This window comes from Rhinolophus hipposideros (assembly GCF_964194185.1).
Source record: "Rhinolophus hipposideros genome assembly, chromosome: 17".
Lineage (NCBI taxonomy): Eukaryota > Metazoa > Chordata > Mammalia > Chiroptera > Rhinolophidae > Rhinolophus > Rhinolophus hipposideros.
Genome location: NC_138063.1, coordinates 51065558 through 51091064, shown reverse-complemented (window position 1 = coordinate 51091064; position 25507 = coordinate 51065558). Strand labels below are relative to the sequence as shown.

General features: G+C 34.4%; 1 protein-coding gene across 3 annotated transcripts in view; it reads right to left on the bottom strand.

Moving 5' to 3' along the window:
* ANKRD12 (ankyrin repeat domain 12) overlaps positions 1 to 25507 on the bottom strand; it is a 130561-nt gene that overhangs the window by 44828 nt on the left and 60226 nt on the right. For all 3 annotated transcript variants that reach the window (XM_081079025.1, XM_081079027.1, XM_081079026.1), the window contains 3 exons: positions 24386 to 24586; positions 22262 to 22404; positions 8425 to 8572 (listed from right to left, as the gene is read on the bottom strand). In XM_081079025.1, coding sequence (XP_080935151.1) covers positions 8425 to 8572; positions 22262 to 22404; positions 24386 to 24586 — 492 coding nt within the window. The remainder of the gene's footprint in view (positions 1 to 8424; positions 8573 to 22261; positions 22405 to 24385; positions 24587 to 25507) is intronic.

The following is a 25507-nucleotide window of genomic DNA, read 5'->3' as shown; positions in this document are numbered from 1 at the left end:
ATGACTTTCAGCATGTTACTGGTAGATGGATTTGTAAGTTCTTTGAAAGTAGAAATTGATGGGTTAGTAGATAATTATGTTAGTATCTCCATTTTCATAATGAGCATACCAGTGCTTAAACAATGCCTAAAAACTCAAAAATAGTTGCTGAAGAACTGAGCTGAAGGAAGGAGGAAGAGGAGTTGAGGATGACTACCAAGTATATGACATGTGTATAGTTGAATGATGCTACCATTGAGACAGAAAAACAAAACCAAGAGGAGTGTATATGGAGAAAAGAGAAGTTCCATTCAGGCACACAGATTTCTGTGGGAATTCTACGTGGTAATATCCAGAGGGCAGCTAAATACAGAGGTTGCCAAACAAATGTATACTTTTAAGATAATATCTCTTAAAATGTGCATACATTTTTTGGCAAAAATGGCACCTTCCCAGTATACAGTTTTGAAGCTTAATAAAGAAGTATGGAATAAAGAGATATTTGGAAGGCCTCACCATATAGAGGGTAGTTGAAACTCTAAGTGTGGATGACCTTTATTTGGGAGAATATATGGTATGAGAAGAGGGTCCAGAAAGTAAAATCTTCGGAAAAACCAACACAGGGTGTATGGAAGGGAATGAGAAATAAATGAAGTTGAGATTCTAAAAGGAAACTGAAAAGGATCAGTCTGGGAGATGAAAGCCAGGAGAGAATTATGTCCCAGAAACCAAGGCAGGAAAATTCTAGGAAGAACTTGGTCAACACTGTCCAATTCTACAGAAAGACTGGAAAGACAGCTAAGGGACCCGGAAGTGAGAAAATCATGTGTGATGCTGGTAAACATAAACTCAACAGAGTGCACTTTCAGGGAATTACAATGCACTTTAAGCTCAGTTGGGAAGAAGGGAAGGACATAAGGGATTAAATCAACAGGGATGCACGGCAAGAGATTTTTGCTGAATCCTGTATATTTATGTACAAAAATATTCTCACACGATTGCGTCCAGTTCTAACTCCCTTCCCTCCACCCAAATCATCCCTTCTCTGCCACTTGCTCCCCGCCACACACCCCAATGTGCCTTGTCAGCAGACTGGCATAGATGCTTCCAGATTTCTTCCATGCTTATACAATTTTATATAAATATATATGTATTTTTTCAATTTTATATAAATATATATACAAATATAAATATATGCATTGGTTTTTAAAACACTGTTCATTTTACACAAATGAGGTATTATGATTATTCATCTTGATTTTTCTAACTCAACAATATTTTATGAAAACCCCTCCAAGTTAATTGGTACAGCATTAAGGTGTATGTTTTCATGGCTGTACAATAGTCTGTGGTGTGGCTATATACCTTGATCTCTCAACCAATCCCCTGTACAACTACAGATTTTTTCTTTTGCCACTGTAAACAGTGCTATAACGAACATGGGATATTCCCAGACGTATGAATGCTAGATCAAGGAGCATAAGTAGCTTTAAAAACGTTTTTATAGTAAGTTTTGAACTTACACAAAAGTAGATAATGTTATACTGAACCCCCATGTACCCATCACTCAACTCCAATAGCCATCACTCTTTGGTCAATCCATACCTTCTACTCAACCTACCCCTGTATCATTTTGAAGCATATCCCGTTCATCATATCACTTTATCCAGAAATATCTCAGTATGTATCTCTAAAAGTTAAGAGCTCTTGTATTTTGCTAGCTGTTCTCAGACTGTTTTTCAAAGACTGTAACAATTCACATACCTCCCTTGCCCCCATTCTATTTAGTAACCACTTTTATAAGTTGTTGGTTTATTCTTTCATTATTTCTTTTTAAATATATAAGAAAATATACATTCTGATATACCTTTAAATCCTTAAATATCTGCAATGATCTTTCATTTACCCTGACAAGTGAATACTACCTACCTTGGTCAGGTACAGGATTCTTATGCTGCAGTAGTCTATCTTCCACTGTTGCAAGTTAGACGTCCAATGCCAATGTGACAGTATTTACTTGCAGGTTAATTTGCTAGATTCAGAACTAAGGAATTTGACCAATATATGTCTAAGGGTGTGTGTATGTGTGTTCTTATCAATCTACCTAGAGTTCACTGAGTTTTCTAATTGATAGACTCAGGCTTTCTTCAGCTCAGGAAAATTGTCTTCTATTTGTATTACTGTATTATCTTCTACTTGTTTCATTTCCCTTTTAAATTCCCATAAATAACAATTATTCGTGTTAGATCTGTTAGGTCTTCTAGATCTATTCCCTAAGTTTTATATATTTTCTTCCAGGATTCTTTGTGTTTTTGCTGTGTTGTGAGGATTTAACTGATTTTCCAGTCTATTAATTTAAGTTCCAACAGTGATCACTCCCCACTTTAATTCATTTACTGACTTGTCTAATCATGGGATTTTTTGTTGTTGTTGTTAGCTCCGAAAGTCTTTTTGTGCTGTATTTGAATTTTCTTAAGTGCTCATTTTTGTTGTTGAAGTAATGTTTCCTTTAGTAGTTTTATTTAGCTGTTAACATTCTGTTTCTTCAAAATAATCATTCTCTTGGGTTTCTTGGTAACCTTGGAGGGTTGTCTTGCCTCACTGCAATCCCGTATTGCAAAAGTCCAAGAGGCAGACCTCCTAAAGGTGGTGGAAGGTAAAGTTGGTTTTCACATCTGTGACTGCCAGTTAACAGCTAAAGCACCAGAAGGAAGCTTCCCTGTTGACTGATTCTAGGTCTTCTCAAACTTTCCCAGTCTCAGTAATGGATGAACTTGATCTAATGGTTCAGCTATTCCTTAGATTTGTGGGGGATGAAGAGTCCTGGCATAATCCCTAAGAGTCAGTAATCCCTCTCCACCAATTCAACAAATATTAATTGAGCAATATCTATGGACAAAACACATAAGGAATTTACATTTAGTGGAGGATGAAAATAGATACTAAAAGGAAAGTTGCCACCTTTACAATTTTGTCTATAGTTTTAGCTCCATTCATTAACATTACCACTATCAAATACTGTTGTCAACCCTTTAACCAATGTTTTTCTCTCTTTAGTCACTGACCCCTCCACCCCTGGTCTCCTCTTTCTATAATTGGTTCCACTTTTGGATAGTTAAGTAGAAACCCTGATCATTTCCTAAGTGACATAAAGGAACTATCACTATTGCTACGTGTTTCCCCGAAAATAAGATGTAGGTGGACTATCAGGTCTAATGCGTCTTATGGAGCAAAAATTAATATAAGACTTGGTCTTATATTAAAGTAAGACTGGGTGTAATGTAATGTAATGTAACATAATATCAGACTGGGTCTTATATTAATTTTTACTCCAAAAGATGCATTAGAGCTGATGGTCCAGCTATGTCTTATTTTCGCGAAACAAGGTAGTCCCTTCTCAAAACCATTCAAAAGAAAAAAAAAATCAGGTTTTTCCCCTAACATATTATAAGAATTTTTTAGTATTAATAAAAAACCCACAAAAACCCAAGATCTTGTATGTGCCATTTATCTTAACTAAGTATTGTATAAAATTCCCCCCGAGACGTATAAATTATTAAATACATACTTAATTTTTTTAATCTTGCCTATTTTTTAAAGTTTGATACGTCTTTTAAGGCTTTTTTTAAAACAGGTGCTTCATTTCCTTTTTTTGTTATTTTTAAAGTTAAAAGCTTCACCATATTTTATTTCACTTTTTAAAAATTAGTTTCAGGTGTACAAAGCAATGTAATAGGCATTTACATTCCTCACAAAGTGATAACCCCACAGGTGCTTTATTTTCATTTCCATACAATTTATCTCTTGAAGAACCAAAGCTATTTGGTTTTCCCATTCTGGATTTTGCTTGGTGCAGTTTGGCATGTTCCTCTGACTTTGGTATTGTCTGCAATTGGCAGCTGGATCCTGAAGACTGAAGAGTGGTGGTGTAGTGTATTCTTTCATCAGGGAGCATGCAATGGTTTCTCCATTTTTATTTAATGTTAGTGATGTTGATGCTCAATGGTTATACATATTAACTAATTGGGGGCTGCAAAATGGTCCACTTTTTTGCATTCTTTTAGCTGGGTTAATCTTATAAAAATATTACTTTTCACCTATAATGAGGTTACCCAGTGATAGAGTTTATATAAGAAAAGCAAGATAAATGATTTCTTTTTTGTGTATGTCTAACTTTTAAGGTAACAAATTGGTTCTCTGATGTTGATGAATAAAGTTAAAAAATTATCACTACGGACTCACAGATTTAAACACATTCAATGGGTTTCAAATCTTTGCTATTACTACCCTTATTGAAGTTCAAATTATCCCATTGTTGGCCAGTGGTAAACTGCTCTAAGTTGTCTCCTAAGGCCTTTTTTTAAAAAAAATTTATTGGGGTGACAATTGTTAGTAAAGTTACATAGATTTCAGGTGTACAATTCTGTATTACATCATCTATAAATCCCATTGTGTGTCCACCACCCAGAGTAAGTTCTCTTTCCATCACCATATATTTGTCCTAAGGCCTTTTGACAAGACTTTATATTAGTCTTTAATAGCTTTCTTGAAATCCACAATGATAAGATGTTCCAAGCTCATCTTATGTATTTCCCGTCGCAGACTTGAAATCATCAATTTTTTCCAGAAGCCTTAGTTTTTAGCAGAAAATATTTCAAAGTTATGATCTGGGCACTAGGAATGATTACTGCTACTGTCTTAGTCATTGCTTTTAGATCTTCTCAACAGACAAAGCAAGGAAATTTTATGTATTTAACATATATTCTAAAGTTTATTTGGAAATAATTTCAAACTCACAAAAATTAGACAAAGAAAAAATACTAAACACTATAGACCCTTTATTCAGATTTGCCTATTAATATTTTTTACTCTCTTGCTTTATAATTTGTTTTTTTCTCTCTCTCAACACACACACACACACACAGCCAAAAAATGTACACACATTATAAGAAAGTAAACTGTATTAAAATTGTAATACTCAACATATACCAATAACAAAAGATGAATACAAGTCATGATAGATTTCTGCAATTACAAGAGGTGCTCAAAGTGGTTACCATCAGCGTCCAGACACTTCTGATTACGGCAAACTATTGCTTGAGCAATGTTGACCAGTGTCCACTTGTATACATTTTTTTGGCACCCCCGGTACATCTGTATCTGTACTATTTATATCTATATCTATACATACATATACACATACACATGTGTATACATATATATTTTTTTCTGAACTATATGAGGGTACATTACATACATCATAGCTCTTTTCCCCTATATACTTCAGTGAGTATTTCCTAAGAAATAAGTATTTCTTAAGACATATGGATATTCTCTCATCACCACAGTACAGTTGTCAACTTCATAAATTTACAATGAAATAACAGAAATCTATTGTCCATATTCCTTGTTCAATGACTTAATAATGTCATTTATAATTATTTCCCACCATCCAGTACAGTATCCTGGCGAGGAGCAGGTACTGCCCTTCCTATTTATCATCTCTTTAGATAGTCTGGAACATTTCTATCACCTTTACTCGTTTTTCATGACACTGACATTTTTAAATCTTTCACTGTTTGTTTTTAAAAAAAAACACATCATTCCTCATGATTATGTATTCTCAGCTAAAGAGCTACAAAAATGTTATATCCTTTTGATGATATTACATCTGGAGGCGTGTGATGTGCCTTTGTCTGTCCCTGATGTTGTTCATTTTGATCACACAGTTCAGGTGCTGCTGCATTTCTCTACTATATAACCATTGGTTTCCTTTCCCCTCCTCTCTCATAATGTGAAAAGGCAATGTAAACATCCTGCTTTTCATCAAAAAAGTCCTCCTAGATTTATCAGTTATTAGTGATTCCTGCCTAATAATCTTTACTTACCATGAAGAATGTAAATGATCAGGTAGGGGCAGGGACTGGATAAGAAGGGGGATAAGGAACTTTCTGGAGCAAGAGAGACATTCTGTCTCTTGTTAAAGTTGAATTACACAGGTCTAAGCATTTCTCAAAACTCACAGAATGTTATATTAAATAAAGAATTATTAACTTCACAAATACAAATATTACCTAAAAAAGTCATATATAAAAACTAAACTCTAGTTAATAAAATTCATGCTAAAGTATTTGGAGAGGTCTTCAACTTACTTTGAAATGTTATCAAAAAATAAGATGAATTAATGGGTAGACAGACAGATATGTGATAATATAATAAAGGAAATATATAACAAAAAGTTAAGTATAAAATGTAGCTGATGGGTTCAGGGTGTTCACTGTAAAATTCTTTGTATTTTGCTGTATGTTTGAACATTTTCATAATCAAATACTGGGATTTTAACTTCAGCACAACAAAGGAAATCATTAACAAAACGAAAAGGCAACTTAATAAATGGGAGAAAATATTTGCAAATAATATACAGTGATACCTTGGTTTTCTAACGTAATCCGTTCCATAAGACCATTCGAGTTCTGAAACGTTCAAAAACAGCCGACAGCTAGGCCTCAGGATCTTGCACTCAGCGGAAGCCGACATGTTCGACTTCCGAGACGTGTTTGAAAACTGAAGCATTTACTTCTGGGTTTACAGCATTCATAAACCGAAATGTTCGTCAACGGAGACGTTCGAAAACCGAGGTACTACTGTACTCATATATAATAAGGGGTTAATATCTAAAATATATAAGGAACACATACAACTCAATAACAAACAATCTGACTGAAAAATGGGCAGAATATTTCAATAGACATTTTCTCAAAGAAGACATATAAATAGCCAACAGGTACATGAAAAGATGCCCAAAATCATTAATCATTAGGAAATGCAAATCAAAACCACAAATTATCATCAAATTCACACTGGTTAGAATGGCTGTTATCAAAAAGACAAGAAATAACACGTGTTGGCAAGAATGTGGGGAAAAAGAAACCTTCGTGTACTATTGGTTGCAACAGTCACTATGGAAAACATATGGAGGTCCCTCAAAATATTAAAAAAGAGAACTCCTATATGATCCAGCATTTCCACTTTTGGGTATTTATCCAAAGAAAATGAAAACACTAATTCAAAAAGATATATGTACTCCCCATGTTCAGTACAGCACTATTTACAGTAGCCAAGATATGGAAACAACCTAAGTATCCATAGATGGATGAATGGATAAAGATGTGGTAGATATATACAACAGAGTAATATTTAGCCATAAAAAAAAATGAAAATTTGCCATTTGCAACAGGGCATTATTATGCTACGTAAAATAAGTCAGACAGAGAAACACCAATACTGCATAATCTAGTAGTCGACCCTAAAAATAAAAACTAAGCTCACGGATAAAGAGAACAGATTGGTGCTAGAGGTAAAGGTGGAGGGAGTGGGGTCAAAAGCTATGAACTTCCATATAAAATAAATAAGTTTGGGGAAGTAATGTACAGCATGGTGATTACAGTTAATAATACTGTATTGCATATTTGAAAGTTGCTAAGAGAATAAATCTTAAAAGTCCTCATCACAAGGAAAACAAAATTTAACTATGTATAATGATGGATGTTAACTAGACTTATTCTAGTGATAATTTTGCAATGTATACAAATATTGTATCATTATATTGTATACTTGAAACTGATACATGTCAACTGTATCTCAATAAAGAAAATGTAAAAGGCAGACCTTTTTGCCTCAAAATTATAGATGTTTTATTGCCTTCTGGCAATGACTGAGATTAAATTAGTACGGGTTGATTTTTATTCCCTAACATTTAACAATGTAATTGTAATATTACCTGTTTGTAGGAATTCTTTCAGATTTCGTGGAGATATGGCCAGTTATGAGACTTATTAAATTCATTTTTATTGATATTTGTCTGATTTATGGTGGACCCTTATCTATACTCAAAAGACTTTCTTCAACACGAGGAAGTTCTTTTCGTTATTTTTTAAATTGTTTATGTTTTTTTTTTTTTTAAATTCCGATTATGCCAAAAGTTTTCTGAAATATTGCTTTGAATCTTTCCTGTTTAAAACTGTGCCCCCACCTTTAACAACGACCAGAGTTTACTACCTAAACGACAAAAAGTAAAAATGCAAAGATGACTCATTAATGCCAGAAAGAGACAGGAAGGGTTTGGTTAGTAGCTCTCTAATTTATAAAAGAATGAAGTCAGAGTAACAGTGTTGGTTGCTATTAATGAGGAGAGGTTCTCCAGTGGGCATAAATGTAATATCAGCAATTTGTGGGGGGAAAAATAATTGAAATAGGGTAATAGCATTATGATTCCATTTATGAAGAGGATGTGTAGCAAATACTAGGTTAATTACTAAATTCACCATTCTTACTAGCTAGCTGCATTATATTAAGGTTCTCAAGCATTTTACGTATTATAAACTAGAAGCAAAATGTTCTAAACATGTCAAACAAAGAGTTGAATACAGATTATCTGAAACGAACCTGTGTAACTTTCATCATCATCAGATAAAGGCACCTCTCTTTTTAGCAGCAATTCCAACTCCTCTGTTTCTGCTACATCCACTGGACGCTCTCCATGTTTATTAGCTTGAAATGGATTTCCACCATGACGAAGTAACAGTTTCACTATCTGCAACATGAAACAGAATGATTTAATCGCTTCACAGAATGATTTAATCGTACCATTTCAACCATTCTCTTGATAACACTCATCATATCCTTGTCTCATCTACTCTGCCTCCAAGCCTCACAATGTCTCTTCTAAATCATTATCACTCTTCAAGTTCTACTTTCATTGCCATCCTGTCCAATGATCCTACTAGAGAAATTTCCTCCTTAAAATTTAAGCTGGGCTATTTTAGCACACAACCTCAACATTTTTCTTCCTTTCTCATCATACGAGTCCTGACAATTAAGTTCGCAAACTCATCCTAGAAAAAGTGCTACATAGTTCATTACGGTCACTACAGTCACCTTTGAAGTCCTCCCCTTGGGAAGCTATGCACCGATGTCAGCGCCTAGCCCATCCTTCAAAGCGATTTGGGAACTCTTTTTCTGTAATGGCCATCAGAGCTGTCACCTTATTATCCCTGATGTCCTGAATGTCATCAAAATGTCTTCCTTTCAATATTTCCTTTATCTTTGGTTAAAGAAAGAAGTCATTGGGGCCAGATCAGGTGAGAAGGGGGGGTGTTCCAATACAGTTATTTGTTTACTGGCTAAAAACTCCCTCACAGACAGGGCCTTGTCAGCTGGTGCATTATTGTGATGCAAGAGCCACAAATTGTTTGTGAAAAGTTCAGGTCGTCTAACTTTTCCACACAACGTTTTCAGCACTTCCAAATAGTAAACTTGGTTAACTGTTTGTCCAGTTGGTCCAAATTCATAATGAATAATCCCTCTGATACCAAAAACGGTTAGCAACATCATTGCAACAAACTCGCAAACTTAATTGTCAGACCTCATTCAATAAATTATTGAGTACCTATTAACAAGCACTGCTCCAAGTTCTGCAGATAAATCAATGAACAAGAATAACAAGTTCCCTGGTCTCTTGGAATTTATACAATTGACCTTTGAACAATGCGGGGATTTGGGGTGCTGACAAATCTGTGTAACTGACAATCTACGTATAACTTTTGACTCCCCTAAAACTTAACTACTAATAGCCTGTTGACCAGAAGCATTATCAATAAGTCGATTAATACATATTTTGTATGTTATATGTATTAGATACCGTATTCTTACAATAAAGAAAAATCATGAGGAAGGAAAAATGCATTTACTGTACTATCGAAAAAAATCCCCATATAAGTGGACCTGTGCAACTGAAACCCATGTTGTTCAAGGGTAAACTCTATTCTAGAGGGAGTCTCAAAAGTATTTCTGTTATGTTTAAGGCTAATATCACTATCAATGCTCTTAATCTTATTCTTTTCCCCATTTCCTAGGAATTTAAACTATCATTAAGTGACATGGATTTACTTAGAAAAAACAAACTTCAAGGCCCCCCAGTTTCACCGTCCCCTTACAAGGCCCTATATCTAAGTTTATATTCATTACTTAGAAATTTTACTTCAAGAAACCCTTTCCCCTCCCACCAAATTATGTAAGCTTTGGGCTACATAAAACCAGGATCTGCCTGGTTAGTCATCATTTTGTTTCTTGCTTCTTACCTCTTCCTTTCTATATTTTAAACCTCTTTTTAATTGGCTCCCTTCTAGAAGCCAATCTTTAAAAAACATAATGGTAGTAAAGAAATGAAATACAGATAAAACAAGAAAGTGTTCAAATATATATTCTCCTTCTCTAGCTAAATCTCTTTCCTTTACAGTCAAGCTCCTGAAAAAACGTTTACCTTTGCAGCCTAAATGACTTTATTGGCCCTTCACTCTCCTACCTACAATCATGCTACCATGTGTCCTATGATTTCAGATCTGTGAAGATCTAAGCCAGTGATTGTTTCCCTCGGGCTCTGTCCTTGATTTACTACTTCACGCTCTAGTCTGTATCCTCCCTTTGGAGATCTCACCCACTCTGTTAGAATGTCATGACAATTACACAATCCCTTCATTCATTTTCATTCACTTGCTTGCTCTCTTTCAGCCCTCTTTCTTGAGCTCCAAACCCAAATATCCAAATTTTCATTGAATATGTTCAACTATTTGTAGCTCAATACAATAGCTGAAACTAAGAGATCCCAAACAGAGTTCATTAAACTTACACTCCTATTTTTTTTTTTAATCTATTTCCACTCTTAGTGACTGGCACCAAAATATATCCAGTGACTGAAGCCAGAAAGATGGGAGTCATCACTGTCTCTTGTTTTTCACTCATACTCTACATTAAACGGATGGTCAATGTTATTATTTCTGCTTCCTTACCATCTCTTCTTGTTTTGAACTTTTTTCCATTGACATTAGTACATTCTATCATATGTAAATCTTTACTATAATTTATTAACACACTTCTCACCTTATTCTAGACCATAAACTTCATGTGGGATCAAGTATTTATTCATCTTTGTATTGCCAACACATAACCTGATGATTTCTGGTAGTTAGAAAATACAGGCATACCTGTTTTATTGTACTTTGCTTTATTGTGCTTTGCAGATACTTCTTTTTTTTATTTTAACAAACTGAAGGTTTGTGGCAATTCTGCCTCAAGCAAGTCTACTGGCATCATTTTTCCAACAGCATTTTCTCACTTTGTGTCTCTATCACATTTTGGTAATTCTCAAAATATTTCAAAACTTTTTCATTATTTTATTTGTTATGGTGATCTGTGACCAGTGATTTTTGATGTAATTGTTTTGGGGCGCCATGAACCATGCTCACATAAGATGGTGAACTTAATAAATGTATGTTTTGACTGCTCCATTGCCAGCTGTTCCCATCTCTCTCCCCCTCCTGGGGCCTATTCCCTACTGAAATTAGGCTAGTTAATAATCCCACAGTGGCCTCTAAGTGTTCAAGTGAAAGAAAGAACTGCACATCTCTCACTTTAAATCAAAAGCTAGAAGTGATTAAGTTTAGTGAGGAAGGCACGTCGAAAGCCCAGAGAGACTGAAAGCTAGGCCTCTTGGACTAGTTAGCCAAGTTGTCAATGCAAAATAAAAGTTCTTGAAGGAAATTAAAAGTGCTACTCCAGTGAAGAGATAAGGAAGCGTAATAGCCTTATTACTGATATGAAGAAAGTTTCAGTGGTCTGGAAAGAAGATCAAACCAGCCACACAATTCCTTTAAGTCAAAGCCTCATCCAGAGCAAGGCCCTGACGCTATTCTATGAAGGATGAGGTGAGGAAGCTGCAGAAGAAAAGTCTGAAGCTAGCAGAGGTTGGTTTATGAGGTTTAGGGGAAAAACTGTCTCTATAACATATAAGCGCAAGGTGAAGGAGCAAGTGCTAATGTAGAAGCCATAGCAAGTTACCCACGAGATCTAGCTAAGGTAATGAATGAAGGTGGCTATATCAAACAACAGTTTTTCAATGTAGACATAATAGCCATATATTGAAAGACGATGTCATCTAGGATTTTCACAGAAGAGACTTTCAGAGAAGTCAATGCCTGGCTTCAAAGCTTCAAGGACAGGCTGACTCTCGTTAGGAGCTAATGCAGCTGGTGACTTGAAGATGAAGTCAATGCTCATTTCCCATGCTGAAAATCCTAGGTCCCTTAAGAATTATGCTAAATCTACTCTGCCTGTGCTCTCTCTAAATGGAACAACGAAGCCCGGATGACAGTACACATCTGTCAACAACATGGTTTATTGACCATTTTAAGCCCACTAGTGAGACTTACTGTTCAGAAACAGATTCCTTTCAAAATATTACTGCTCATTGATAATGCACCTGGTCACCTAGGAGCTCTGAAGGAGGCTGTGTTTATGACTGCTAACAATTTTGATCCATTTTGTTACCCATGGATCAAGCTGTAATTCTGACTTTCAAGTCTTATTATTTAAGGAATACATTTCATAAGGCTATAGCTGCCATAGTGATTCCTCTGATGGGTCTGGGGAAAGAAGTTAGAAACCTTTTGGAAAGCACTCACCATTTTAGATGCCATTAAGAACATTCATGATTCATGAGAAGAGGTCAAAATAATAACATGAACAGGAGTGTGGAAGAAGTTGATTCTAACCCGCATGGTAATTGCAGATATGGTGGAAATAGCAAGAGTACTGGGATTAGAAGTGGAATATGAAGATGTGCTGCAATCTCATAAAACTTTAATGGATGAGGAGTTGCTTTTTATGAGCAAAGAAACTTGTTTCTTAAGATGGAATCTACTGGTGAAGATGCTGTGAAGATTGTTGAAATGACAACAAAGGATTTAGAACATTGCATAAACTTTGTTGATAAAGTAGCAGCAGGGTTTGAAAGAAGTTCTACTGTGGGTAAAATGCTACCAAAAAACATGGCATGCTACAGAGAAACCATTTGTGAAAGGAAGAAACAATCAATGGGGCAAACTTCATTGTCTTACTTTTAAGAAACTGCCACAGCCACCCCAACCTTCAGCAACCACCACCTTGATCAGTCAGAACCCATCAGTATTGAGGCAAGACCTTCTACCAGCAAAAAGATTACGACACTGAAGGGTTAGCATCTTCTTTTTCGTTTTTTTTTTTTTAGCAGTAAGTGTTTTTAATTAAGATATGTACATTGTTTTTTAAACATTATGCTATTAAACATTTAATAGACTACGGTATAGTGTAAAGATAACCTTTTTAAGCACTGAAAAACCAAAAAATTTGTGTGACTTGCTTTATTGTGATATTCACTTTATTGTAGTAGTCTGGAACTGAACTTGCAGTATCTCTAAGGTATGCCTGTATATCACGTTTTTTAAAAGAAATATTAAACAAGATGCTGTAAACTAGAAATTTTTAACAAATGAAGGTATTTAAGAATAACGAAGAATCACAGTGAATTAAATGTTTTCTAGACTATGAAAGAATAAACTATTAATGTAGAAAATTTGAAATGTAAGAATATATAAAGATGAAAGCATTTTAAGAAAAAAGAACAATACTGGAGGTATTGCACTCCCTGACTTTAGCTCGTACTACAGGGCTACAATAATCAAAACACATGGTATTGGCAGAAAAACAGACACATACACCAATGGAATAGAATTGAAAACCCAGAAATAAAACCACATAAATATGGACAGATAGTTTTTGACAAAGAAGCTAAAAACATACAATGGAGGAAAGACAGCCTCTTCAATAAATGGTGCTGGCAGAATTGGATAGCCACGTGCAAAAGAATGAAACTGGACTGCTATCTGTCACCATGTACCAAAATTAATTCAAAATGGATCAAAGACTTAAACATAAGACCTGACACAATAAACTGCGTAGAAGAAAACATAGGTACTAAACTTATGGACCTTGGGTTCAAAGAGAATTTTATGAATTTGACTCCAAAGGCAATGGAAATAAAAGCTAAAATAAACAAATGCAACTATATGAAACAAAAGCTTCTGCACAGCAAAAGAAACCATCGACAAAATGAATGGGAGAAATTTTTGCAAACAGTGCCTCCGATAAGGGGCTAATACCCAAAATATACAAGGAACTCATGAAGCTCAACAACAAAAAAAACAAACAACCCAATTGAAAAATGGGCAGAGGCCCTGAAGAGACATTTCTCCAAAGAGGACATACAAATGGCAAATAGACTTATGAAAAAAATGCTCAACATCAGTAATCATCAGAGAAATGCAAATAAAAACCACAATGAGATATCACCTCACCCCAGTCAGAATGGCTATCATCAACAAGACAAATAGTCACAAAGTGTTGGAGAGGCTGTGGAGAAAAAGGAACCCTCATACGCTGTTGGTGGGAATGCAGACTGGTGCAGCCGTTATGGAAGGCAGTGTGAAGGCTCCTCAAAAAATTATGAATAGAATTACCATATGACCCAGCAATCCCTCCCCTGGGTATCTACCCAAAAAATTTGAAAACATTTATCCATAAAGACATGTGTGCTCCAATGTTCACTGCAGTTTTGTTTACGGTGGCCAAGACATGGAAACAACCAAAATGTCCTTCGATAGATGAATGGATAAAGAAGTTGTGGTATATATACACAATGGAATACTATTCGGCGGAAAGAAAAGATGATATAGGAACATTTGTGACAACATGGATGGATCTTGAGAGTATAATGCTAAGCGAAATAAGTCAGACAGAAAAAGCAGAGAACCCTATGATTTCACTGATATGTGGTATATAAACCAAAAACAACAAAAGAACAAGACATGCAAATGAGAAACAAAAACTCAGACACAGACAATAGTTTAGTGGTTACCAGAGGGTAAGGGGGGTGGGGGGGAGGGAGATGAAGGTAAGGGGGATCAAATATATGGTGATGGAAGGAGAATTGACTCTGGGTGGTGAACACACAATGGGATTTATAGATGATGTAATACAGAATTGTACAGTTGAAATCTATGTAATTTCACTAACAATTGTCACCCTAATAAGTTAAAAAAAAAACTTGTAAAAAAAATATATAAAGAAAACAAGTTACTCATGGTCTCAACTGTTAATATTTTATTCCTTGTTGTTTACTTATTTTAGCAAACTACATATGCTTATGATTTTAAAAGATCAACTAGCTTTTCAAGGCTGCTGGGTGAAAAACGATTAAATGTCCCTGATACTTATGGAAAGTAACCGCACAGGGAGATCCGATCATAAATTCCTAACTGGGCAGGTCATGGTGGATAGTCACACCCCAAGTATGTAACTTCTTTACTAAAAGGCTTATCTTTATCTTAAGCAAGCCCTGTCTATTGTTTCTGTGCATCTAGGTTAACACACCTTTGAAATACCCCCCCTTTCAGCACTCTCCTTCTAATACCTGATGACCTTTTCAGACCCCTCCTCCTAAAGCATGTGAGACAGCATGCTGTAATCCAATCTGTCTTGCTTTCTCCCACCTTCATGCAATCTTCCTTATGTTGCCCTCCTTTAATCTTAAATGCATAAAGAAAACTGTAAACTGTTATTCTCAGAAGGATTTTTTTCATTCTGTTGATATATTGCTTCCCGCTATATCCTATTTTAGTCAAATAAACTCTTAAAAAAATTCTCTACAGGTCTGGACGTTTCTTGCACCAACAATAGTTAGCTTGCGGCTTCTGTATTTTTCAGTTTTTAGGCACTACTGTTTCACAATGAAAGGCATGAATTCAGATCTCTTTTATCAACTCCCATCCTCTCTCCTCCCATACACATAAACTTCCCTTCCTCTTATCTTTCCAATAGTTATTGTGTGTGTGTGATTGTAACTAATACAAATGTTGAGCCAAGTAGTACACTGTGACTAAAAATTTCCATTCTTACACAACTTTATTTCCTCCCATGGAGTTAAATATCTTGATTTCTCATTTGCTCAGTTTTCTATTTACTCATCTATAATTCATCCCATATTTGGCTACAAGTATAGATTTAATTCAATTCAATATATTATCATTTTGTGTTAGAAGGCTTCGTTTTCTAACTTGCTCTAAATGGACTGGTTGCTCTCTAGATTTGTTCCCAGTTGTCATCTTGGCATCTTTATCCTATCATCCCAGAAATACTCGCCCCATAATTTTGTATTGGATTCATTAGATTCTATTTTCTTTCTTGGTTTATTCTCTCATTTTGTTAAATCACCAACTCCAGGAGATTCCTGAGAAAGAGTACATATTTTAAGATTTTTAGAAGTCAGAAAATACCTTTGTCCTACTTGATTGATACTTAGTCTGGATATAGAATAATTTTCCCTCCAAATTTGAAGGCTGCACTCCAGTATCTTCTATCTTCTAGTGTTACTTAAAGTCTGATGCCATTCTGATTTTTTATCTTTATATGCAACTTGCTTTTTATCTCTGTAAACTCGAGGACATTCTTTGCTCCCATTGTTCTGAAATTCCAGCATAAAGTGTCTTGGGTCTTTTTACATCCATTGTACTGAGCATTCAATTGACCCTTCGATCTGAAGACCCACATTCGCTCAGTTCTAGGAATGTTTCTGGCTTTATTTTTTGATAATGTCCTTTCTATGTTTTCACTGTTCTGTTTTCTAAGAAAGCTTGTCAAGAATAAGTCAGAAAGAGAAAGACAAGTACCATATGATCTCACTTATATATGGAATCTAAAGAAAAGACTATGTGAATGAACTAATCAGAGACAGTTTTGGGGACGCAGAGAAAAAACCGAGAGTGGTTAGATGGGTGTGTGGGAGGGGGTTGGGGATAAGGGGAAAGGTGAAGGGATTTGGAGGCAGCTGGTGACCACAAGATGGCCTCGGGGTTTTTTTTTTTTTTTTTGAAAATTAATTTGGGGAAGGTATTCTATAATGTTGTGGAGATTTTGTTGGGTATCCGATGGGCATGCATCCTGTTTGGGAGACCACCTCAGGGATGCTGTGGATACCTGATCATGGCATTGGACACCAGAGGCTGGACATTAATGAATGCCAACTATAATTTTATATATATAATGTGATGGTTCGGTGTGGGGTCGGAGGGATGGTGGATGGGGGTTCACAGTGTGAGGGATATGGATGATGAACGTCTAAGTATTACCTTGTTTTATACACCTGAAACTAATAAATAAATAAATTTATGAAAAAAAAAAAAAAAAAGAAGAAATCTCCTAAATTAATGTCTTTTTTCTCATTTCCCCTCCTCCACCTTTGTCTTTGTTTCCTAGTTTCTAGGAGAGTCCCCTCCACTTTATCTTTAACCCTCAATACTCCATTTTTACATTTTTGCTATTATAGCATTAATTTCCAAGAGCTCTTTTAAAAAAAATTGGTTGTTCTTTTTAAATACATTTAGTTCTTGTTTCATGGCTACAGTAAACTCTCTTATCTCTGGGGAAGTTAATGGCTTTTTTTGGCAGTTCCTCCTGCCAAAATGTGGAGGACACGTTATTGTGTCCTCCAAGTTCCTACTATTCAAAGTATCTGCTTTGTCTTTTCCTTCCATTATTAGACTTTTTTCAAATGTGAACTGGCTGTTCACATTTAAAAGTAAGGCACTGAAAAGACTTACTGAAAGTTTTGCAAGCATGGGTAGAACCTGTTGAGAGACGGTCTTACACTATTGTGATCTGACTGGGCCATTTCATTTAGACCCCTCTCCCCCCCAACCCCCACCACCACCTTGGCTAGTTCAATTTCCTGTGGAGAATTCTTTCAACTCATGTCTAAAGCAATAAGCCTTACTCTCAGCATTCTGGCTGCTGAAAGGAGGCTGGGTCTTAAAGTCCAATAGGTTTTACCTATTTAACTCACACTTAATCCTTACTTTTCAACTGTTCTGGTATGTCAGACCAGAATACATGGTTTATACTTGCCAGGAAATAAACTTCTAGTCATCTGCTAGGGTGCAATTATCTGGCTGTGTAGGGTTAGGAAGGGGCTATGAGGATCAAAAGGCTTTTTATTCTCTTGTTTTCAGTTCTGTCTTAACAGGCACTTCCAGAAGTACCCAGTACCATCAATTCCAGAGCTCTGGTTTTTCTGTGATCATGTGCTGGAATGGCTTTGGTTTCAATTTTCTTGGATTTTCTATATCAGGCGTTGGTAAATTTAGTTTACAGGCGAAATCTGGCCTGCCAACTAAAAATAGTTTTTGTATTCTTGTAAAAGGGTTGATAAAGGAGAAGTACAGAGGAGAGAGAGAAAGAAGAGGAAAGAGGGAAGTGGGAGGAGGCGGCCATGGAGGAGGCATGTGGCTTGCAAAACCTAGAATATTCATGATCTAGCCCTGTACAGAAAGTTTGCCAAAGCCTGTTCTCAGTCAATAACCACTCATTCCTCTCATTTCCATCTCCCCAAATATTGCTTTTCTTGTTTCTTCTGCTCTCTGTCCTTGTGAGCCTGTGTCCTTTAAAATTTCCCGTCATTTTAGGGATTTGAGAAGGTAACTGACGTTAAAAAAAAAGTACTTATAAATTTATAGCTAATTTTATATTATATTTATAATAACTAATTCTATATACAGAGGGTGCCAAAAAATGCATACACATTCTAAGAAAGAAAAACTGTATTAATTAAAATTGTAATAATATATAGGTTGGTGCAAAAGCATTTGTGGTTTTTGCAATTATTTTTAATCTTTTACCCTGCAATTACTTCTGCACCAACCTAATAGGGCAATAACAAAAGATGAGTACAAGTCATGTTTGACTTCTGCAATTACAAGAGGTGCTCAAAGTGGTTATCGTCAGCGTTCAGACACGTGTGAATACTGTGAACTACTGCTTGGGCAATGTTGACCAAAGTGTCCACTTGTATACATTTTTTTTGGCATCTCCGGTATTTATAATAACAATTTTTAAATTTAATTTTATTATTTAATACCACAGTGAACATTTTTATATAAAGAAAATTTTTCCGTTTTCAGGCTTTCTTCTTACCCATCAAGAAATAATACCCATCAAGAAATAATAAACAAATGCTACATGCCTATGATCACTTAGGGGACAGTTGGTTCATTCAAACATGTTATAAAAACCCTAACCCAAAAAATTAATACTTTATAGCTCATCTTATGCAAATAATTATTTATTCTAAAAAAGATTAAAAGTAATTTAAAGTTGCTTAAAACATAGAAGGCAATCAATTTAGCAGTAGATAAAAATGATGGGACAAGAAAATAAAGATAGGTAGCTAAAACAGAACTAGGAATAAAGCTATTATAAAAATGTATACCACGAAATATTCTGCACTTGCAAAAGGTAGGCCAAAGATTAGGTTCTTACTAAACTAAGTTAATCCTCTCTTGCTCTAAATAATTTACAACAGATTACAGAACTGCTATCTTTCTGCTTCTGCCCCTTAGGAATGTTTTATGGATGGCTGAAGTTGTCATGAGTATTCTGAGTAAAAGAAATCCAATTCTTTGGTAGAGACTCATAATATAGGGGTGCCAAAAAAATGTATGCACACTTTAAGAGATGTTATCTATGTATTACTTTTTGAAATTGAATTGAATTACGTAGCAATGTGTAGTACGTTTGCTCAAAAGATAGCGTTAACCAAATGAAGGCTAGCGTCATTCATTGTATTATAATTTTAATAGTTTTTCCTTTCTTAAAATGTGTATACATTTTTTGGCACCCTCTGTATATAGTACAGATATACACAAATGAGAGTTTTTGGTGGCTCTCTTTTCTCTCCACCCCCTTAGGCACAAGTAAAAGAACAAGGAGATAATAGTTCTCAATAGCTCTGAATTGACTCCTACTATCCTAGGCATGTTGGTAGGAGGAAAAGCAAAGGTCTCTTGAAGATAGCATACCAGTCTCAGTCTGGAGAGAGACTGGAAATAGTGTTTGAGTCCCTGTAAATACATGAGCTCAAAGGTCAGATTCTGGAAATATTTTGCAGTTATGTGCATATTTAGACACTTGTATTCACAGAAATATGGCTTACAAGTCACAATTCTTTAACCTTACATTTAGAAATCAAGAAATCTTTATCACATTTAAAAGAAAACCATTTTAGATGAACTATCAATACTGGTATTAAAAAAAGGGCAAAAAGTATCATATTTAAAATATTACTGCCAGTAAATACTTCAGTTTCTGACAAAATCACTGGAAAGAGGAATGTACCCTACATATTGTCAGGCCTTATGAATTAAGTCTTTGGCATTCTGCCTATTCTCAGTCAGTTACCTATTTCTCCATCGATCCATGTACCTACACATGCATCCGTGCAGAGTTTAAGTGTTTCGTATTTGGTAAGTGGTTCTAGGGGTCACTAACACAAAACAATACAAAAAACTTACAGCACGGTACAGGGCGATGCAGGAAACAGACAAGTACATTAGCAAAAAATAATGTAGTAAGTGCTATCAGATAGGTATGTACAAATTGCCAAGGGGGAACAAAAGACTGGTCCAATGGTAAACAAAGACCAGTTTAGGAAAAATAACACTTATAGGCTACATTTTTCTTCAACAATAGAACTTTGTGAATCATGAAAAATACCTTATATAGTATTTATTACATAAATTAAGAACGAAGACTGAAGGTTCAGAGGTGCAAAGTATTTTGTTCAAGATCACGCAGTGGATAAATTGGCCAGGCCAGAATTGAATTCCTATCTATATATCTTCACTCCAAATCCCATTTTCCCCCCAATAAGGCAGAGAATGTTTGCTGCTAAGGAGAGGAGAAAACGGGCATTTTTCAGTCATCTTGTCCAGGCACATTACAGAGAAGCCCACCAGTCAAAAAGTTCCGTAACGCACAGATCTTGTCAATCAGGTTTTTTAGAGCTTCATTCAAATATGAATAAATGGAAGTCAGCAGAAGATCTCTAATTTGAAAAATGTACCAAAACAGAGAAGTAACATAAAGGATGTTGGGGAAATCCAAGACCATGCAGGGAAGTAGAACAAACCATTTAATTAATATCCTTGGAGAGTTAAGGTGGGCACCAGGAAACTGGAAATCTCATGAAGAGACTGTGAGAATCCCACATGGGATTAATGGTAAAGCAATATCCCAAGATAGCATCTGTCCTACAGATCACAAGAACTAGTCCCAATCAGAGCAGGATACGAGAAATCTTGTATAAAAGGATATGAGAAATCCCAGAGGTATTTCTCAAAAACAGTAAATTGATTAATGTGTTTGACCTTATTTAGAGGCATTTTACAGTTACATCAGAGAGATTAAGGAAGAACAAAAATAGATGCATAGAAAACTAAACAAAAATAGAACAAGGCAATATATTAATCAGGTAATAAAGATCCAAAAAAGAAATAACACTTATGGTACTCTGTTCTGAGCAGCAATCAATATTTAATAAAACCCTCTGTAGGAGGTCAATAAATAATGACGAAAAAGAAAAAAGTAAAATAGCTTGCATCTTGTTTAAAATACAGAGAGGTGACTACTGGAAGAAACACCTACATTAGTTGCTTTTGGTTAAAGGTACTGGGAAGTGGGGAGGCATGAGAGGGAGCCTGCAGTTTATCTTCAACTTTCGAAACTGTGTACAAGTATTCTTTGATAAAAGTAAAACTTAAGTAGAAGAGAAAATCTATTTGAAAAACAAAATCCTGCTTTAGAACCACCGCTAATAACGCTCCAGGGTGATATGCTCTGGCTGTACGCAGGTTATAGCAATGGAGTTAAGCATTAAACACACTTAAAACATGAGCTTCATTACAAATAAGAATGATTTAGCTTTGATATTAACACGCCAGAGACTGAAAATGCAAATGGAATTTAAAACCCAGCATGGTTCATATTATCACAGCAAAACAAACATGATGTTTAAAGATACCATTAATGTGTAAGCATATATAATTCTGTTTGATTATATCATGTTGTTACACACACAAGCCACCTGAATATATTAAATAAATAATGTCAGCTAAAATGTGGGAATAGATGTTATATATAGAGGGATCATTAAATATTAACAAGTCTTAAAAAAAGATACAGTAGAATACTGTAAAATTTTTATGGTAAGGAAAATCCACTTTAACTACTACATCTAGTTATCGGACAGAACGGCCTTCAAATAAAAATTCTGCCAACCTATTTAATTATCAAATTAAACAAATTTTATGAAAAGAAGTTTATAAAATTTTTTTTATAAATTTGACTATGATAGGACTTAACAGTTTAAGGGCAGGAAAAAGAAAAAAGAAAATATAGATGAGCTGATTAGGCAATGAGTGAAATATGACATGAGATTGTATGACTAAGAGGTGAACTAAAGTACTCTGGGCTAAATTTATATTTTGAAAATGTGTATTATTGATTTTTCTATCATACTTACATCTCTGTGCCCACTACTAGCAGAATCATGGAGTGGAGTGTCATCATCTAATCCTTGTGTGTTAACATCTGCTCCAGCTGCTATAAGTATCTTAGCAACATCATAATATCCAACATTGCAAGCTTCGTGTAGTGGTGTCCAACCTAAAGTTAGAATACTAATTTAACCATATGGTTCACTTGTACTAATTCAATATATATGCTTTTTATATACATAACTATGTGTGAAATAGTGATTCTAAATGCACATAGTACATAGAAGGTAAAAGGAGTGACAAACAAGAACTAAATAGCTAAGAATACCACTAATTTTACAGAAGGTTCATTCATGATAATACTGTTTCCACTGAGGCTAAATTATTTGATGAAAGTATTAAACATTTAAGCTTATCCAATAAGTATAAACTTGTTATAATTTATAATCATCTAAACTACAGAAAAAGAACGGAAAAAGGAGGCAAAATATTAGTAAATTTGTAAGGGTCTTTCAGTAAAAAAAAAAAAATCCCCTATGTTTTTAAGGGCTTTCATCTGTTAAGTCAATACAATCTTTTCTAAACTTAATACTTATTTTAATGAGAATAAATTAATCATTTTATTTTTATAATAAAAAAGTTGTATGTTCATGAAAGAAAAATTAGAAAAAAAATACAAAACAGAAAATAAGCATTATCCATAATTCCACCACCTAGATAATTTAAATAATTTAGCATAAATCCTACTAGATTCCCTCCCTCTTTTATTTATAAAACTGGAAAGACTGTTTAACCTGTTTCTTTTACTTACTACAGTGAAAACAATACTGTCTGTGTCTATTACAGTTTTCTACAACATAGTACTGCACTGATTGACTATACCATAATTTATTTCAATAAGCTATTACTGGGTATTTAAATTATTTCTAATTTTTAAATATTAGAAACAATCTGCAACAAATATCCTTACAACTAAATCTTCATGCATATCCATGATTAAACACTTAAGATACATGCTAAGAAGTGGACTGTAAGATAAATGGGTAAGTAAATGTTTTTGGTTTCTGATAGATAATATCAAGTTTTACTCTAGAATGGATGCTGCGCATTTTAAGTCTCATTCTTTAAAATAGATCCTGTATATCACTCTTTCCCACCTTCAAACCAAATAGAAAAATAAATTCCAGGTATATTTTAGTAAGTCTATGTGTAAAAGAAAAACAAAAACAAAATTTGGAAATTAGAAAATATAGGGGTATAGTTTTACGATATAGAGGCAGAAAAGGCCTTCTTAAAATATCAAAGAACCTATAAATGAAAACAATTAACTGATATGATTACTTAAAAAAACTTCAGTAAAATAACACTGTAATAAAATTCAAACACAGCCACAGCCAGTGCAAATCTTTACAAAAATAGCACTAAGACATTAAGTAAAAAAGGCAGGATGTAGAACTACAGCCTGACATAGATAATTTAATTTTTTAATTAAATTTAGATAATTTAATTTTTTAAAAGCCTATATAATATATAAATAAATGTTTATTTTATATATATGATAATAAAAATGCACAAAAGTAACCTCCAAATTGTTAACAATAGTTGTACGGGAAAGAAACTGGAGAGAGGGAATGGAGGTTATCGTAGTATGTGAAACTAAAGACAATTTCTATATTGTTCCCAGCAAACTTTTACTGTTTGAACTCTTCACAGTAAGAATGTATCCGTATGGTATCTGAGTAGTTAAAATAAAACACCACCACCATCCCCATCCCCATACAGTCCTCATGTTCAAGTTAATAAATATTCTTGAAAGATTTATGAATGAATGAACTACTTTGAAAATATTGTATAACTCTAATTCACCTAGAATAGAATCTAAATTGGATAAAGAATTACATAATAATCTTTCAACTAAAATTAAATATTTAAAAATTTCAGTAATTACTGACATGGAATTGCAGCAGAGCTCAGGGTTTTAAGTACCTGAGGTTTTAAGTAAAATAATTTGGTAATAAAGTACAGTCTTATCACTCTTTCATTTCAGGAGGAAGAATAAAGAATGTAGATTAAATTGCAAACAGAATCTGTTTATATGATAAATTTTAAATTTTAGTTCCTAAGTATTAGATTTTAATTTCTAGTCTTACCTGCAAAATCTTTCACATTCACATTTGCTCCTAAACTTATCAATTCTTTGACTTGCTTCACATCTCCTCGAATAGCTGCCATATGTAAAGGAGTTTCACCACGTTCATTTCGTTTATTAACTTTATCTTTTTGTCGAGATGAGGAACTGGGAGTTTTCTTTTGGGCTGGTGTTGTTTGTGATGGATGATTTGGTGTGGAATCTATAAGAAAGAAGAAAGTTAACGAAAGCTCTAGGCTAAATATTTTGTTTATTCATTTAAAGGCTTTTATAGGTAATGTGCTAATTTTCTGGAGCAGGGAAAAATCTTCTCAGCCTAGCAATCCAAAACTTGACTTAGATGATACATTAATTTGACCCAAGTACATGGAGCAGATCTTCCTCTAGGCTTATAAAATGTTGCATGAGCCTATTTAGAAAAAATGTTTTATTCTGTCAATTTACAAAATTGGCTTAAAATGATAATAAAGTATCAAGTATGCACCCTAAATGTGTTTGCTCAATGAATAATTTGATGAACTGCAAAAAAAATGTATTTTTCATGGCATGTTATATATTATTATTCTAAGACATAGATGAAATGACAGTGATGGCTAGTGTTCACATCTCTGACTCAGACAAAGCACTGGAGTTCTATTCTGATATTGAGTGCAAATTAAGGTCACGGATGACTTTAGGATGAAAATGAAACTTAAGATCCACAAAAAATAAAGATGGTCTGGAAAAAGGCCTTTAAAAAGTGGATGATAGAAAGAAAATAATGTGTTTTGCTTTGGTTTCCATCATTTGATTTTTATTTCAGTTTCTGTATCAAAAACAAGAAAGTTAAACTAGATGATACCCAAAATCCTCTCCTACCCATTGCAAAACTACCGTGGAAAATAACAAAATAAAAAATTGGTTTCTTAATCAGTTAAGGATTCAAGACATATATACAGTGTTAATAATTAATTATCAAATTTTTAATAATTAATTGTCAAACAACTATTTAAGAGAAACAATTGCTCTGAGAGAAGTATGTCTCTGGAAAATAATTTTCTAGTAGTATTATCCTTTCCTCAATAAGAAAAAAAATTAAGGTTTACCTCTGAATTTTAAAGTACATTGTGTCAGTAACAGTTTC